The 16,798-nt window shown below is 37.6% G+C and overlaps 1 protein-coding gene across 1 annotated transcript; it reads left to right on the top strand.

Moving 5' to 3' along the window:
- Positions 1 to 10,189: 10,189 nt before the first annotated feature.
- Positions 10,190 to 14,274, top strand: LOC139874380 (uncharacterized). The gene is made up of 5 exons (XM_071861822.1): positions 10,190 to 10,202; positions 11,845 to 12,263; positions 12,821 to 13,008; positions 13,155 to 13,504; positions 13,637 to 14,274. The coding sequence occupies exons 1-5, from the start codon at positions 10,190 to 10,192 to the stop codon at positions 14,272 to 14,274; spliced, it is 1,608 nt and encodes a 535-aa protein (XP_071717923.1).
- The last annotated feature ends 2,524 nt before the right edge of the window (positions 14,275 to 16,798 follow it).

Here is a 16,798-nt window from a genome sequence, read left to right as displayed (position 1 = left end):
AAACCCTAACTTGATTCAAGTGTGGAATTGAATCAATAAACTTAAGAGACTGATATCTTGCACCATTGTAAGCATTTATCCAGGTTTGTTTACTTGAATTCGTGCTTTAATTCATAGAAATTGGGTTTTTATGTTCTTAATTAAAAAGTGAGTTTTGATGCTTGAATCTTGATGAATTATGTTTGTAAGTGTTAATTATTGTTAGAAATAGCTTATATATATGTTTAGTAGCTTTCATGTGCTTAAAAACTGATCAAAAACACTCAAAAATCGAGTTTTGGGTTAAAAATGCTCAAAATCAGCGAAGTAGTTCGAAACCCAGTTTGCTATAGTATTTTGCTACAGTATTTGCTACAGTACCGAGTTGCTACAGTGTCACTATTTGCTACAGTACCGAGTTGCTACAGTGTCACTATTGCTACACTACGAAGTTGCTACAGTGTCACTATTTGCTATAGTACCGAGTTGCTACAGTATCACTATTTTCTACAGTACCGAGTTGCTACAGTGTCACTATTTGCTGCAGTACCGAGTTGCTCTAGTGCCACTACTTGCTACAGTACCTTTTATGAAATTGAAACGGGCGTAACTTTCAAAACGTAACTCCGTTTTGATGAATAAACTATCGTTAGAATCGTAATAAAGAATACTTCTCAATGGTGAACTTTTAAGAAACTAGATCAAACTGTTTTTTGGCCAGAAAAGGAGTTTTAGTGTGTATGTCGTGTTTTGCACGCACCTGTATGCCATTATTGAGTGGAGTCATGATGTAGACTCATAAAATTATGAATATATGGTGTTATGACCTAGTTAATCGTATGAAATGATTATATTATTTATTGGATATGTATATTAACTTTGTTTGTGCTGTTCTCAGGTTATAAGGACAAGGAGGAAGCTCAGAAATAATAACTGAGCAGTTGCTGGTAATTGGTGAGTGGGTCTATCTCCGGATAGAGTTTAAGTAGCATATCATGCTACTGTGGTTGACTCTTTTACCATGCATAGTGTAGAAATTGCCATGTTAGAATAATATAGTATGCCTGATGTTGTATGTGATTTATGTGTACACTGTGTGAATGGCACCAGTCGGGCCTAGGGAGACTGGGGACTCGAGACCGTGCCTGGGAGAGGTTAGAGTCCGTATGAGGTCAACCGTGCCTAGGGGAGGTTGGGTCCATAGGCTACTAATTGTGAAGTATAGTGTGAACGATGCATCACCTGCATCTGGATAACTATACTGCGAATTGAGTAGCAGGGACTATCGGTAGACTCATGTCCGATCAGCTAGGAGTCGTGTGCTCGTACAAGCCGCCAATCCTCGTATTGTCTTATTGTATGCTAGTTGGTAGTTAGCATGTGTTGTTGTTAGTATATACCTTATGTATGACTTAAGCTATATTTGTTAGATAGATTCCATTCACTTAGCGGTGCACTAATCCCCCACATAATTACCCCTTGCAGGTTTAGGTACTGCTAGTCGGGATGGGTGCTGATGCAGAAGACATGTTTGACAACCCTACTCTGATGTGGACTTTTGTTTAAATCATGTTTTGTAATAACGTAACACCGTTGTGTAAACTTAAACTTAATTACTCAGATTAATGTAATGACGCGACTTATAGTGTGTTTGTTAATAAAGTCTTCCGCTGTGTTTAAAAAAAAAAAAAAAAATTTGCCGGTTTTACAAGTTGGTATCAGAGCATGGTTTGGCAGCAAATACGTGCGCGTATTTTGTTCCCAAACCCCGAGGCAAGTCAAACATGTCTGTGGGAGTGGGGGCTAAGTGAAAATAGGATATACGTGTGTTAGTTGTAATTGAACTAACTGTTATCCACTAAGCTTTTGTGTGAGATGTTTTGTAGCACAGGTATGGCTGATAGAAACGCAACTGGACCCTCCAACCCCGGAACATTCAGAGCACCAGAAGAGGGTGTTGAGTCGGATGATGATCAGAGTAGTTACATCCTTCAGTTAGAAAGCAAGCTAAAATTGGTTGAGGACAAAATTAATGAGCTTGAATTGGCGAGGCATTCTGGAAATAATGATACACCACCTGGATTCCCAACCGCGAAATCCCAAACGATACCTAATGTGCCCCAGAACCAGTTTCAGAATCAAATACCTAACCAATATTATATGCCACCACAAAACATCTTTACTTACCAAAATCCCATGATGATGAATCCATACCAAATGCAAATGTTTCAACAACCTTACATGCAACCATCCAAAAGGTGTACTTATAAAAATTTTCGTGATTGCAAACCCTCCGAGTTCTCTGGAAGTACTGAACCGACTGTAACTCTCAATTGGTTGCGAGAAGTTGAAAGGGTATTTGAAGTGTGTCAATGTGAACCCGAGCTGAAGGTAACATATGCTAGTAGACTGTTGAAAGGTAGGGCTATGATTTGGTGGGATTCTTTGATTTCCAGTATACCGAAAGAGCAAGTGAGTATGATCACATGGGAGCAGTTTTATGGGAAGGTGTGTGAACAGTATTGTAATCCGTTTGATATGAACCGAATCAAGATTGAGTTTCTTGAAATGAAGATGACACCTCAAATGACAATCGACGAGGTAGTAGAGAAGTTTATGGATAAACTGAGGTTTGTACAACAATGGGTGCTAGACGAAGCATCTCGTATTCAGCATTTTGTTAATATTATTCTGCCAGAGTACCGAACTTTTGTTAGAACAGCTACATCGTTGTCTCAAGCTGTTGTGATGGCTAAGATGGTAGAAAGTGATGTTCAGGCCGCCAGAAATAGAATGTTTGGTAATGTGCTACAACAAGGTGGGCAAGTATCTGGTCAATCAGGATCTAAATTCAAGAAGTTTAGTGGGTTTAAATCGAAGGGTAAAAGTGGTCAGAGTAGTACTGGATCTGGATCAGGTAAAGGGAATTGGTGTCACACGTGTCGATCTTCTCACAGTGGTCAGTGTTCTGAGGCTACAAGAAGATGCTTAAAGTGTGGTGTTGTTGGGCATGAGTCTTCAGCATGTCCGTATCCGAATAGTGTGTGTTGGACTTGTCACAAACCAGGGCATCGTGCAGTTAGTTGTCCGTCGAAGAGTGGTAGTTCCGGGGCAGGGTCAGGGGCGCGTTCGGCATCAGCCGTAGGGTCAACTGCCTCGAGTGGGCAGAAGAGGAAGAACCCTTCAACAGCAGAGGCTAGAGCTTTTCAGATGTTGGTTGAGAATGCTGTGGCAACCGACGAAGTGATCACCGGTATGTTTCTAATCAACTCAATACCTGCTCGCGTATTGTTTGATTGTGGTGCCAATAGGTGCTTTATGTCCCTAGATTTCTGTGCTAAGTTGAATTTACCAGCTACTGTGTTACCCAAGCCGGTTAGTGTAGAAGTAGCTGATGGTAAGACCACACCCGTCACAACCTATGTGACTGGGGTTTGTATAGAGATCGAAGGGAAGTCTTTCCCGGTGACTTGTTTAGTGTTACCTATTCCTAGCTTTGATGTAGTACTAGAAATGGATTGGTTGAGCTCACTTAGGGCTAATATTAAGTGCAATAGGAAAATGATTACCTTTCATCCGACCGATGGAACCAGTGTTGTGGCCCGAGGGGAGCGGAGCGGGTATAATCTTCCGTTGATAACCATGATGAAAGCGAAAAAGTCGATGGGAAGGGGTTGTGAATCATTTCTTGCATATGTAATTGATGCAAAGAAAGAAAAGAAAACAGTGGCTGATATTCCGGTAGTATCAGAATTTTCCGAAGTGTTCCCAGATGAGTTACCAGGTCTGCCGCCGGTAAGGGAAGTCGAATATAAGATTGAGTTCATTCCTGGAACAACTCCAGTTGCAAAAGCTCCATATCGATTAGCGCCATCTGAAATCCGTGAAATGATGTCACAGATTCAAGAACAATTAGATCGTGGGTTATCCGACCGAGTTCTTCACCGTGGGGTGCTCCGGTATTGTTTGTTAAAAAGAAAGATGGGTCAATGCGTATGTGTATTGATTATCGTGAATTGAACAAAAGAACAGTGAAGAATAAGTATCCGTTACCTCGAATAGACGATTTGTTCGATCAGTTACAGGGTGCTTCATTCTTTTCTAAGATAGACTTACGATCCGGATATCATCAGGTTCGTGTTGCTGAATCAGATATACCGAAAACAGCGTTCAGAACAAGGTATGGTCATTATGAATTTCTTGTCATGCCGTTTGGGTTGACGAATGCGCCAGCAATCTTCATGGATCTAATGAATAGAGTGTGTCGCCCGTTCTTAGATAAGTTTGTGATTGTGTTTATAGATGATATACTAGTGTATTCAAAGGCCGAAAGTGAACATGCTGAACATCTGAGACAGGTTTTGAACATGTTGAAACGTGAACAACTATTTGCAAAATTTTCAAAGTGTGAATTTTGGTTACGTGAAGTGCAGTTTTTGGGTCATGTGATTTGTGCCGAGGGTATAAAAGTTGATCCGACAAAGATAGAAGCGGTAATGAATTGGAATTCTCCGAAGACTCCGACTGAGATTAAGAGTTTTCTGGGATTAGCCGGTTATTATCGCAGATTTATCAAGGATTTCTCGAAAATAGCGGGTCCGTTGACTAAGTTGACTCGTAAAGATGTAGCCTTTCGATGGACTGATGAACAGGAAAAGGCTTTTTAGATTTTGAAACAGTTACTGTGTCAGGCACCAGTGTTAGCTTTACCAGAAGGTTCAGACGACTTCGTGGTATACTGTGATGCATCATATGCTGGGTTGGGTTGTGTATTAATGCAAAGAGATAAAGTAATCGCCTACGCCTCGCGACAGTTGAAAGTTCATGAGAAGAATTATCCAGTGCATGATCTTGAAATGGCTGCAGTAGTGTTTGCTTTGAAACTGTGGAGACACTATTTGTATGGAACCCATTGTGTTATATGTACTGATTATAAAAGTTTGCAGTATATCTTCTCACAAAAAGAATTGAATATGCGTCAGAGACGATGGCAAGAGTTGATCAAAGATTACGATTGTTAAATTAAATACCATCCGGGTAAGGCAAATGTGGTTGCAGATGCGCTAAGTCGTAAAAAGTCAAGTGAAAATGTGAAATTTCTTCGTTTGAATATAACTTCGGATTTGATTAACAGCTTAAAAACCATTCAGGCCTGGGCTTTAGAGGACGAACATATTAAATCTGAACAAATGACCAAACGAAAAGTGGACTTAATTGATGACTCACGTGGACTAAAGACCTTAAACAATCGTGTTTGGGTGCCTAAGCTTGGAGATTTGAGGGATTTAACCATGACGGAAGCTCACAAATCCAGATTGACAGTACATCCGGGTAGTAATAAGATGTATCATGATTTGAAAACAGTGTATTGGTGGCCAACAATGAAATCAGATATCGCCCGTTATGTCGAAAAGTGTCATATATGTGCTCAAGTGAAGGCAGAACATCAGAAACCTTATGGTTTGTTACGTCAGTTACAGATTCCAGAGTGGAAATGGGAACATATAACGATGGATTTTGTGACCAAATTACCTCGAACTCAGAAAAGACATGATATGATTTGGGTAATAGTGGATCGTCTAACTAAAAGTGCTCATTTTCTTGCTACTCGTGAGATAGCTTCGTTAAGTGAGTTAGCCGAATTGTATGTGAAAGAAATAGTTAGTCGTCATGGTGTGCCGTTATCGATCGTTTCAGACAGAGATTTCAGATTTGTGTCAAATTTTTGGAATAGTCTTCAACAGAATCTGGGTACACGTGTGAATTTAAGTACAGCTTATCATCCTCAGACAGACGGACAGAGTGAAAGAATGATACAGACTTTGGAGGATATGTTAAGGGCTTGTGTGTTAGAATACGGTGGTTCGTGGGATACACATTTGCCGTTGGTCGAATTCGCGTATAATAATTCATATCATTCGAGTATAGGGATGCCACCCTATGAAATGTTATACGGTCATCGTTGCAGAACTCCGACTTGTTGGTTAGAAGCCGGGGATAAACAGTTTGCAGGTCCCGAAATTGTTCAAATGACAGCCGAAAAAGTTGCAATTGCGAGAGAAAAGTTGAAAGCCGCTAGAGATAGGCAGAAAATGTATGCTGATCCGCGTAGACGTCCGGTAACCTTTAATGTGGGTGAACGAGTGTATCTGAAAGTTTCTCCGTGGAAAGGGGTTATCAGATTCGGTAAACGTGGTAAGTTAGCACCGAGATTTATTGGTCCGTTTCCAATCAGTGAAGTGTTGAATGATCAGACTGTGGTGTTAGATCTTCCGCCAGAGTTAGCTGGTATTCATAATACATTCAACGTATGTTATCTTCGTAAGTGTAAAGTCGACGATGAAACACAACTTCTTCCTTTAGAAGATTTAAGGGTCGATTTGAATAAGAAATTGGTGGAAGAGCCGGTCCGTGTGGTTGACCAAAAGGTGACTAAGCTGAGAAAGAAAGAGATTCTGATGGTGTTGATTGAGTGGAAACACAGTTTGGGTTCTAATCTTACGTGGGAAACGGAAGAGTTGATGAGAAAACGCTACCCTCATTTGTTTGACCAAGACCAAATTCCGAGGACGGAATCTTCTTAAGGGGGTGGATTTGTAACAGACTGAAACCCAGGCTAGTTGTAACTTGCCTATTTTGCCCTTAAGGTTTGTGCTTAGTCTTAACTGCTTTTATTTTAATTATTTTATTAGTGTTTTATTATAATTGTGTTGTGACCAGTTTGTGAAAAGGATCCCAGAACAGGTTGGTTTATTTAATTTGAACTCCGTTAGGGCCGCCTAACGAAATACGAAAGAATTCAGATAACTGATAAATACCCGTGTGATACGAGGTATGGGTTTACAACCCATTTATGTGTTTGTATCTGGATACTTCTCCTCATTTTCCCAAATTAAATCAAGAACACCCGTACATAACTTTCACTCTCTAAGCAAACCCTAACTTGATTCAAGTGTGGAATTGAATCAATAAACTTAAGAGACTGATTTCTTGCACCATTGTAAGCATTTATCCAGGTTTGTTTACTTGAATTCGTGCTTTAATTCATAGAAATTGGGTTTTTATGTTCTTGATTAAAAAGTGAGTTTTGATGCTTGAATCTTGATGAATTATGTTTGTAAGTGTTAATTATTGTTAGAAATAGCTTATATATATGTTTAGTAGCTTTCATGTGCTTAAAAACTGATCAAAAACACTCAAAAATCGAGTTTTGGGTGAAAAATGCTCAAAATCAGCGAAGTAGTTCGAAACCCAATTTGGTACAGTATTTTGCTACAGTACCGAGTTGCTACAGTGTCACTATTTGCTACAGTACCCGAGTTGCTACAGTGTCACTATTTGCTACAATGCCGAGTTGCTACAATGTCACTATTTGCTACAGTACCCGAGTTGCTACAGTATCACTATTTGCTACAGTACCGAGTTGCTACAGTGTCACTATTTTCTACAGTACCGAGTTGCTACAGTGTCACTATTTGCTGCAGTACCGAGTTGCTACAGTGCCACTACTTGCTACAGTACCTTTTATGAAATTGAAACGGGCGTAACTTTCAAAATGTAACTCCGTTTTTGATGAATAAACTATCGTTAGAATTGTAATAAAGAATACTTTTGAATGGTGAACTTTTAAGAAACTAGATCAAACTATTTTTCGGCCAGAAAAGAAGTTTTAGTGTGTATGTCGTGTTTTGCACGCACCTGTATGCCATTATTGAGTGGAGTCATGATGTAGACTCATAAAATTATGAATATATGGTGTTATGACCTAGTTAATTGTATGAAATGATTATATTATTTATTGGATATGTATATTAACTTTGTTTGTGTTGTTCTCAGGTTATAAGGACAAGGAGGAAGCTCAGAAATAATAACTGAGCAGTTGCTGGTAATTGGTGAGTGGATCTATCTCCGGATAGAGTTTAAGTAGCATATCATGCTACTGTGGTTGACTCTTTTACCATGCATAGTGTAGAAATTGCCATGTTAGAATAATATAGTATGCCTGATCTTGTATGTGATTTATGTGTACACTGTGTGAATGGCACCAGTCGGGCCTAGGGAGACTGGGGACTCGAGACCGTGCCTGGGAGAGGTTAGAGTCCGTATGAGGTCAACCGTGCCTAGGGGAGGTTGGGTCCATAGGCTACTAATTGTGGAGTATAGTGTGAACGATGCATCACCTGCATCTGGATAACTATACTGCGAATTGAGTAGCAGAGACTATCGGTAGACTCATGTTCGATCAGCTAGGAGTCGTGTGCTCGTACAAGCCGCCGATCTTCGTATTGTCTTATTGTATGCTAGTTTGTTGTTAGCATGTGCTGTTGTTAGTATATAGCTTGTGTGTGACTTAAGCTATATCTGTTAGATAGATTCCATTCACTTAGCGGTGCGCTAATCCCCCACATAATTACCCCTTGCAGGTTTAGGTACTGCTAGTCGGGATGGGTGCTGATGCAGAAGACATGTTTGACAACCCTACTCTGATGTGGACTTTTGTTTAAATCATGTTTTGTAATAACGTAACACCGTTGTGTAAACTTAAACTTAATTACTCAGATTAATGTAATGACGCGACTTATAGTGTGTTTGTTAATAAAGTTTTCCGCTGTGTTAAAAAAAAAAAAAATTTTTTTTGCCGGTGTTACAGTATTGGGGGTTGAAACATCATTATTGCGACAAAAAGATTCCTCGGTTTCCAATGACTTAGAACGAATGAAGTCGGCTATCTCTTCGTCTTCCAACGCAGGTTCTCTTTCATCATTAACATCATCGGAAAGATCATCGTTGCCGGAATTGGGATCAAAACTCAAATCGGTCGAATATTCTTCATCATCATCTAAGTCGAATTCCATAATGTCTTCAACCTCTTCAATTATCTTAATGTAGTACATAGTGTCACCTGCTTTTATCCTTACTGTTTCGTTAATTAGATCATGGCCAAAAAGCTTTACCCGGACCTTCCCGATTTTGAGATTTTGGTTACCCTCTAGTTTGCAGTTGTGCATATCAAAGACTGGCCCCCACCATCCAGCAACTTTTTTGAAGGTATTTTCCGTCCAATATTTGACAGGGATACCAATGGCATTCAACCACGACAGTCTTCCGGAGTTCCATTGCTTCGGTTCCCATCTTCCTAGATTTTTTATCCATCGTTTGATGTTATGGTTTTCATTGTCTAGGATGTTTTTCACCATTGCCTCTGATTTGTTGATAAGCATGACCTCAAGACCACCTAAGTATTTAATCTCAACCTCAATTAAACCTTCCTCAGTACACAGCTTTTTAATCTGCTCTAGGTGTTCAAGTCTATCAACGTTCCCGATTATTGCATTCTTTAGAATATGATCAATTGAATCCTGGTCATCTATTACCACCAGCCTTTCCTTCTGGTTAGCATCTGTGCCGTTCTTCGACTCCTCCTTGTTGCCCATATTTTTTGGATCTTCTGCTCCAGTGCATTTTGTATTTGCCTGCTTTGGTTGATAAAACATTCTTCTTTGCCCGACAACATCACTAAATCTACGCCCATCTCGGAAAGCATCTCGTTCAACTTCATTCACCTTAGTGTGTTGGTGGTTAGTGTTGGAGTTCTGCTATACATCAGTTTTGTTATCCGTCTACCTATCGTGGGCTTTGAAGGCTCTCAAGAATTTCCCTTCGATTTGGATTCTGTTGAGGTTGATGAGGAAGATTTCCAAGTTGAAAATCCCCTCATAACGAACAAAACCGAATCGCTGGTCGTTCCTAAGCCTTTTCCTTGCCAAATACACATCATTAAGGTTACCATGTTTCTTGAATAGCTTTCAAAAATCAACCACTTTCCACGATTCAGGGAAGTTGAAGAAAAGGAAAGAAGTTACCCGGTTCTTGTTAACCCTATTCAATCGATCTCTCAAGTCTCTGCCATTGAATCCATCTCGATCTCCTCTCTCGCTGTTACCATTGCCAACGAACCTCCATTTCTTACTAGGGATTGTTTTCTCTCTCACACACTCCATTCTCTCTATTATTTTTCTTCCGGTTCTAAGCTAAAATGATATATTATAACTACTTATTATATAATGACATCAAGACTGAATTTCTTAACAATCATATTAAGTTCACGTCAACTTAACACTTGAAAAGTGACTAAATATTGAACTTTAATTATTTTTGGGAAGATTCACAAGATTCACCAACACAAAACGGAGATGTGTTTAAAGGAATTATGAAGATGAGAGGTGATATTTTCAGATTTATTTTTGATAGATCCACCACTATTTCATGTAAACTTCCTAAAATATTCTCAATTAAATTCTAACATTAAATATCTTGTTTTCATTCGACTCGACCTTATGTTAATAGTTCATTGACTTGTAATATTGGAATCCTCGATGTATAGTTCCGTGTAGGTCCTTGTAGTCTTTTAAGCATTAACTAGTTGTGGAGCCCTCGCTTCGCGTCGAGGGCTCCGTTTTAAATGCGAGTTAAAAAAAAGTCTTGATCTATTTTGTAAAAAAAGAATTTTTTTCGACATCTAACATTGAAGGGTTGTTCCTTTTTTGAAAGTTGCTTCTTTTAGCTTTTTTTTTTAAAGTTAGTTGATGTATTTTGTAAAAAAGAATGTTTTTCGACATCTTTGATAGTATTGAAGGGTTGTTAATTTTATGAAAGTTGCATCTTTTATCGTTGAGGAAGAAAAGAGAGAAGAAAAAAAAAAGTTAGTTGATATTTTTGTAAAAAAAATTAAATTTTCGACATCTTTTAGTAACATTGAAGGGTCGGTTCTTTAACGAAAGTTGCTTCTTTTATCGTTTGGGACAAAAAAAAAAAGAAAAAGGGAAATGACGAAAATACCCCAGGTTACTATTGGTGAATAGTGAAATAGTGTTTTGTCTATTAGTATATAAACTAGTTGTGGAGCCCTCACTTCGCGCTGGGGGCTCCGTTTTGAATGCGAGTTAAAAAAAAAGTCTTGATCTAGAATTTTTTTTGACATCTAACATTGAAGGGTTGTTCCTTTTGTGAAAGTTGCTTCTTTAAGAATGTTTTTCGACATCTTTTGGTAGCATTGAAGGGTTCATTTTATGAAAGTTGCCTCTTTTATCGTTGAGGAAGAAAAGAAAAAAAAAGTTAGTTGATTTTTTTGTAAAAAAGAATTTTTTTCAAAGTTGCCTCTTTTTTGTAAAAAAGAATTTTTTTTTCAACATCTTTCGGTAACATTGAAGGGTTGGTTCTTTTACGAAAGTTGCTTATTTTATCGTTGGAGATAAAAAAAATTGAAATGACGAAAATATCCCTGGTAACTATTGGTGAATAGTTAAACAGTGTTTTGTCTATTAGTATATATAGAAATAATATTTCTTGCTTTAAAAAAAAAAAAAATTAAATAAAAAAAAAAAAATTTCTAACATTAAAACGTGTATAAGATATCAATTAAATGTACTTTAGTATACTTGCATGAATCTATAAAATATGAATGACACATCTTAGATTAGCTGATTTATTAAGAACTTATTTCTTTATATAAGCTTACATCTATCTATTATAAAAACTTTAAAATCGTAGGTTATAAAATAAATTACTTTAAACATATATATTAATGAACACTTTACGGTTAATGAAAGAGCCGTTTGAATTGACATTGCTGGACTTCCAGCATGCGCTTGGACTGATGCTGCCTATAAAAAAATTGCTCTGATGTTCGGTTATACTTCGTTCTCAATTAATCATAATGGTGATCCTGATTGTGGCAAATTTTGTATCGTTACCAAACGTTTGGATTACATCCATGATGTGATTTCGGTTACAATCAAGAACAAAGTATACAAGGTTTGGAAGAGGATAATTTGTCTATTGCCTCTTTCGAATTTGAAACTGAAGGAAGTAATCACACCCTTTCTCTTAAGTGTCATAGAATTCCAGAGAATGTCTCAGTAGCTGATACTTTTGACCTTAATAAGGTCAATGCTGAAAATGATGATGATACCGGTAATCAAAATGAACTTTGCAAAAATAACGTGATTCAGAACATATTAGAAAAGGAGGCACATGTTAATACCCAAAATTGTTCGGAACCTGAAAATGTTACACATGTTTCAGATAGCAAATCTGGACAGGAGAATGTTGAACATGGTTCTTCTGAAGCAGAAAGTCGACCTCCACCTTTGGTGAATAAATCTCAAACATCATCCCTTTCTAAAGCACCTGGATTTAACGGAGTACGTTTTCATTCTCCTATTGTTTCAAGCAGCATAAATGGACCAATTGATCCTATGGATAATTATCTGAAATTCTGTAAGGTGCTTGGTTACGATTTCAAAAATCATCCCAAAGACCTCAAAAATGTTGTTCTTAGTATGGGTGGATTTAATACGATTTAATGAATCTGATGTCATTGAATTTAGGAGGAGGGGTGAATTCGCAAGTTAAGCAAAATTGTGTGCGTAAATTATGTACGGAACATGCCATCACTGTATTGGGTATTCAAGAAACAAAGTTAACCACTCTGAATCATTTTTCTATCCGCGCTTTATGGGGTAATTATCATTTCAAAGTCGCTTCATCTAGTGCCTAAGGTCGTTCGGGAGGCATTCTAACTATTTGGGATCCTTCGGTGTTTACTAGTAGCCGCATTATTTCTTTTGCTAATATTCTTATCGTTGAGGGAAATTTCTCTGGTTGTACTGCCAAATACTATCTTATCAATATCTATGCTCCCCAAATTCGCGTTCTTAAACAAAGGTTAGGGGATTATTTGTTTTCTTTTATGGTGAACAATTTGGGCGAATTCATTATTTTTGGATATTTTAATGCGGTGCGCTTTGCTCATGAAAGATTAGGTACTCGCTTATGTCAGGTTGAGGCTGCTGACTTCAACAACTTTATTGATCATAACAGCCTCACTGATGTTCCTTTAGGTGGCCGACCTTTCACTCGGGCAAATAAGTCTCTTACACAAAGATCGCTCATTGACAGATTCCTCGTTTCTAATGGTGTTCTTTCCTTATTTTCGGATTTAAACGGGATTATTTTAACCAATTTATGGTCCGATCATTGCCCCATTGTCCTCAAAAAACGTTTCTTTTGATTATGGCCCACACCCGTTTAAACTCTTCAACTCATGGTTCAAGACCGAAGGTTTTGAGGAAACTGTGACTGAAGCGTTGAATGACAAACAATATTCATCTCAGCTCCAATGCTCAGATCCGTTTCAAAGATAGGCTCAAACATGTTAAATCGGCCTTGAAACATTGGAACAAGGAGCTGCGGGCTAAAACAGATTCTGTGAAACTAGGATACTCGAAGAAACTGGCCGAGATCGATTCCCTGATCGATGCAGGGGGTGACCCTGCTGCCTTCGCTAACACTCGAGTTACTATCCTTAATAAGATGTCTGATATTGAGGCCACAGAACTACAAAATTCGGCTCAGAAAAATAGAAAGCTGAACCATAGTTTGGGTGACGAAAACTCCACTTTCTTTCACACTTCGCTTAAACGTAAAAGGAAAAAATTGCAAGTAGCAGGTGTGCTTCACAATGGTAATTGGGTCACTAACCCGAATCAAGTCAAGTCGATTTTTCTAGATTTTTTTACTCACAAATTCACCACTACTGACTGTGCAAGTATCGTCTCACCAAGTAATCATATTTTGCGTCTTACTGATCATTAAGCTACTACTTTTATCGATGTTTTTTCTACCACCGAAAACAAAGATGTTGTTTGGGCATGCGAAAGTGATAAATCATCGGGCCCCGATGGTTTTAATTTTAATTTCGTGAAGCATTTTTGGTCTCTTATAAAGGAGGATGTTTTTGCTATGGTGCACAACTTTCACTTTTCTGGTAGGATCCCGAGAGGTTGTGACTCGTCCTTTTTTTCTCTTATCCCGAAGAAACACTATCCTACTCTTGTGCAAGATTTCCGTCTGATTAGTTTGATTGGCCTACAATACAAGATTATCGCTAAACTGCTTGCTACTCGTTTTGCTTTCATCATTGATGATATCATTTGCCCTGATCAGACAGCGTTTATAAAAGGGAGACAGATTCTCGACGGTCCTTTGATTATTAACGAAGTTATTAGTTGGTGTAAAAAACGAAAAAAGAAAGCAATGCTTTTTAAAGTCGATTTTGATAAGGCGTTTGACTCTATTCATTGGAATTATATTTTCTCCATGTTACATCACATGGGTTTTAATTCTACGTGGATCGGATGGATTATGGCATGTCTTACCACGTCTCATGCTTCGTTTCTTCTTAATGGATCCCCTTTGTCTGAATTCAAAATTGGTAGAGGATTGAGGCAATGAGACCCGCTTTCTGCTTTCCTTTTCATTATTGGTATAGAAGGATTACAAGCGGCAATCAATGATGCATCAGATGCTACATTATTTCAGGGCCTACAAATCGGTCCTCGTTCTTCATCGGTGAATTTCTCCTTAAACATGTATGCTGACGATGTCTTATTTGTTGGCGAATGGAGTGAGCTGAACGTTAAAAATCTTTTGATTATTCTCGGCTGTTTTTTTTGCTATTTCGGGTCTAAAAATCATCCATCTTAAATCTTCTTTGTTTGGTGTGGGTATTAATCAACATGAAATCTCTAGACTTGCTATGATCATTGGATGTGCTGCTGGTTCCTTTCCTTGTCATTTTCTTGGTGTCCCGATCGCTCAAAACATGAATCGAATATCAAGTTTGGATGGTTTCTAGAGAAGGTCAAAAAATGATTATTGCCTTGGAAGGCTAATATGATTTCTATCGGTGGTAGACTTACTCTTGTTAAGTCCGTGTTGGGTTCCTTTGGTACGTATTACTTCTCTTCTTTTATCGCTCCTAAAAAAGTCATCGACAACCTTGAATCCTTGAGATCGAATTTTTTCTGGTGTGGCACTGATCAAGCTCACAATATGCATTGGATAAAGTGGCATACTGTTTTAAATCCCTTCAAGGAAGGTGGGTTAAATGTGGCAAGTTTACGCTCATTGAACCTCACGCTTATATACAAATGGATGTGGCGATTCTTAACCAATAAAGGATCGAAATGGGCAAGAATTATCACGGCTGTTCATGGGTCCGGCCGAGGTATTAATCTCCCTGCAAACAAATCGATTACAAGTCCATGGATAAATATAATTAAATGTATCGATAAAATTAATGAGGCAAGGATTATTCTTTCAAACAGTATGCGAATTTGCCTCGGCAATGGTCATTTGTCCAAATTCTGGCACGACAATTGGATAGGTGATACCCCTCTATCTGTCCGATTCAATCGGATTTTTATGCTCGACTCTGACCAAGATGGCTCCGTAGCCTCTCGGTTTATTGGCAGTTCCTGGAATTGGTTTTGGAGAAGAACTCATCGTGGCGGCATTGAATCGTCTCAACTCACTGAGCTTGTTTCGTTATTAATTCCAGTTACTACCTCAGACGTCCCTGATTTATGGGAATGGACAGTGGATACTACAAAGAATTACTCGGTTTCAAGTGTTAGAAGATTGATAGACAAACATTCTATCGCTTCTTCACCTAGAGCAACGATGTGATGCAAGCTTGTTCCGATAAAAATTAACGTTTTTACATGGCGATTAAACTCAATTTGCCTCCCTACTAAAATCAACCTTCTCCTTCGTGGCGTCGACTTGGAGAGCACAATTTGTAGTTGATGACGTAGGGTTTTATTAATTAGGGCCTACGATTGACTTAGCGCACAAGTTATCTAAACCCTAATTCCCAACTATAAATATGGGGCAAAAACCTACATCAAGGACACTCCTCCCATCGCATACGGCTCTCTCCATCTCATGCTAAATGCCTCTTTACGGCGACTACACTGTGACAACTCGGAAATTTTCGACCAAATTTAAACTTAATCCCTAAATGATTTAATGTTTCCGACACGACAAGCAAAGTCTGATAAGTTAAATCTCAAACATTTTGAACTGTGTTCATGTATTCATTTAACCTCGACCAAATTTTGACGAGTCACGAACGATTGTAAACATAAGATAGGTATATATATGTATATATATATGTATATATTATAACTTGAAAACATTAACAAAGTATTAAGTGTATAATACTTTACATTAAACGTATTTGTCTCAATATATGTTTTATATGTTTATCGACGGAATTAAAGGATATTATCAAACGATCGAAGTAGAAGATATTTTGATAGCATCTAACAATCACATAGCTATTACGATTGTTACGGGTCTCTGTTGTGAGGTCCACTTCGATTTAGAAAATCTTTCCCTTTTGATTGTATTTGGAATTAGATATATAATATAACTTGCAACGTGTTTATATTGTATATATATATATATATATATATACATATATATATATATGTATATATGTATATATGTATATATGTATATATGTATATATGTACATGTATCTATATATGTATATATATGTATATATGTATATATATATATATATATATATATATATATATATATATATATATATATATATATATATATGGGTTCGAAATATATTTTTTTAAAAAGGTTTATAGCACTCGTTTATTATTTCATAATTAAATAAGTATTTCAAAATAATATATATTTTACGATGTAATAATATATAATAGTAATTTAGATATAAAACGTTTTGATTTTAATTGATAATGAGATGTTGATTTAAGGAAGCAAATGACCAAAACACTCAAATGATTAAGTTATACTTCGGGTAATATAGTTTATCATTGATTAAGTCTAATTATTGATAAATGTACACGTCACGAAACGTAAAGTGCTAGTTTTCTAAGCGTACGAAAGAACGTTCGAGAAACCGGAACCGAGACATAAATCGGGCTTAAATGTA

The sequence above is a fragment of the Rutidosis leptorrhynchoides genome, chromosome 11, assembly GCF_046630445.1.
Source record: "Rutidosis leptorrhynchoides isolate AG116_Rl617_1_P2 chromosome 11, CSIRO_AGI_Rlap_v1, whole genome shotgun sequence".
NCBI lineage: Eukaryota > Viridiplantae > Streptophyta > Magnoliopsida > Asterales > Asteraceae > Rutidosis > Rutidosis leptorrhynchoides.
Note: the sequence above shows the minus strand (reverse complement) of the source record. Positions and strands in the feature narration are given on the sequence as shown.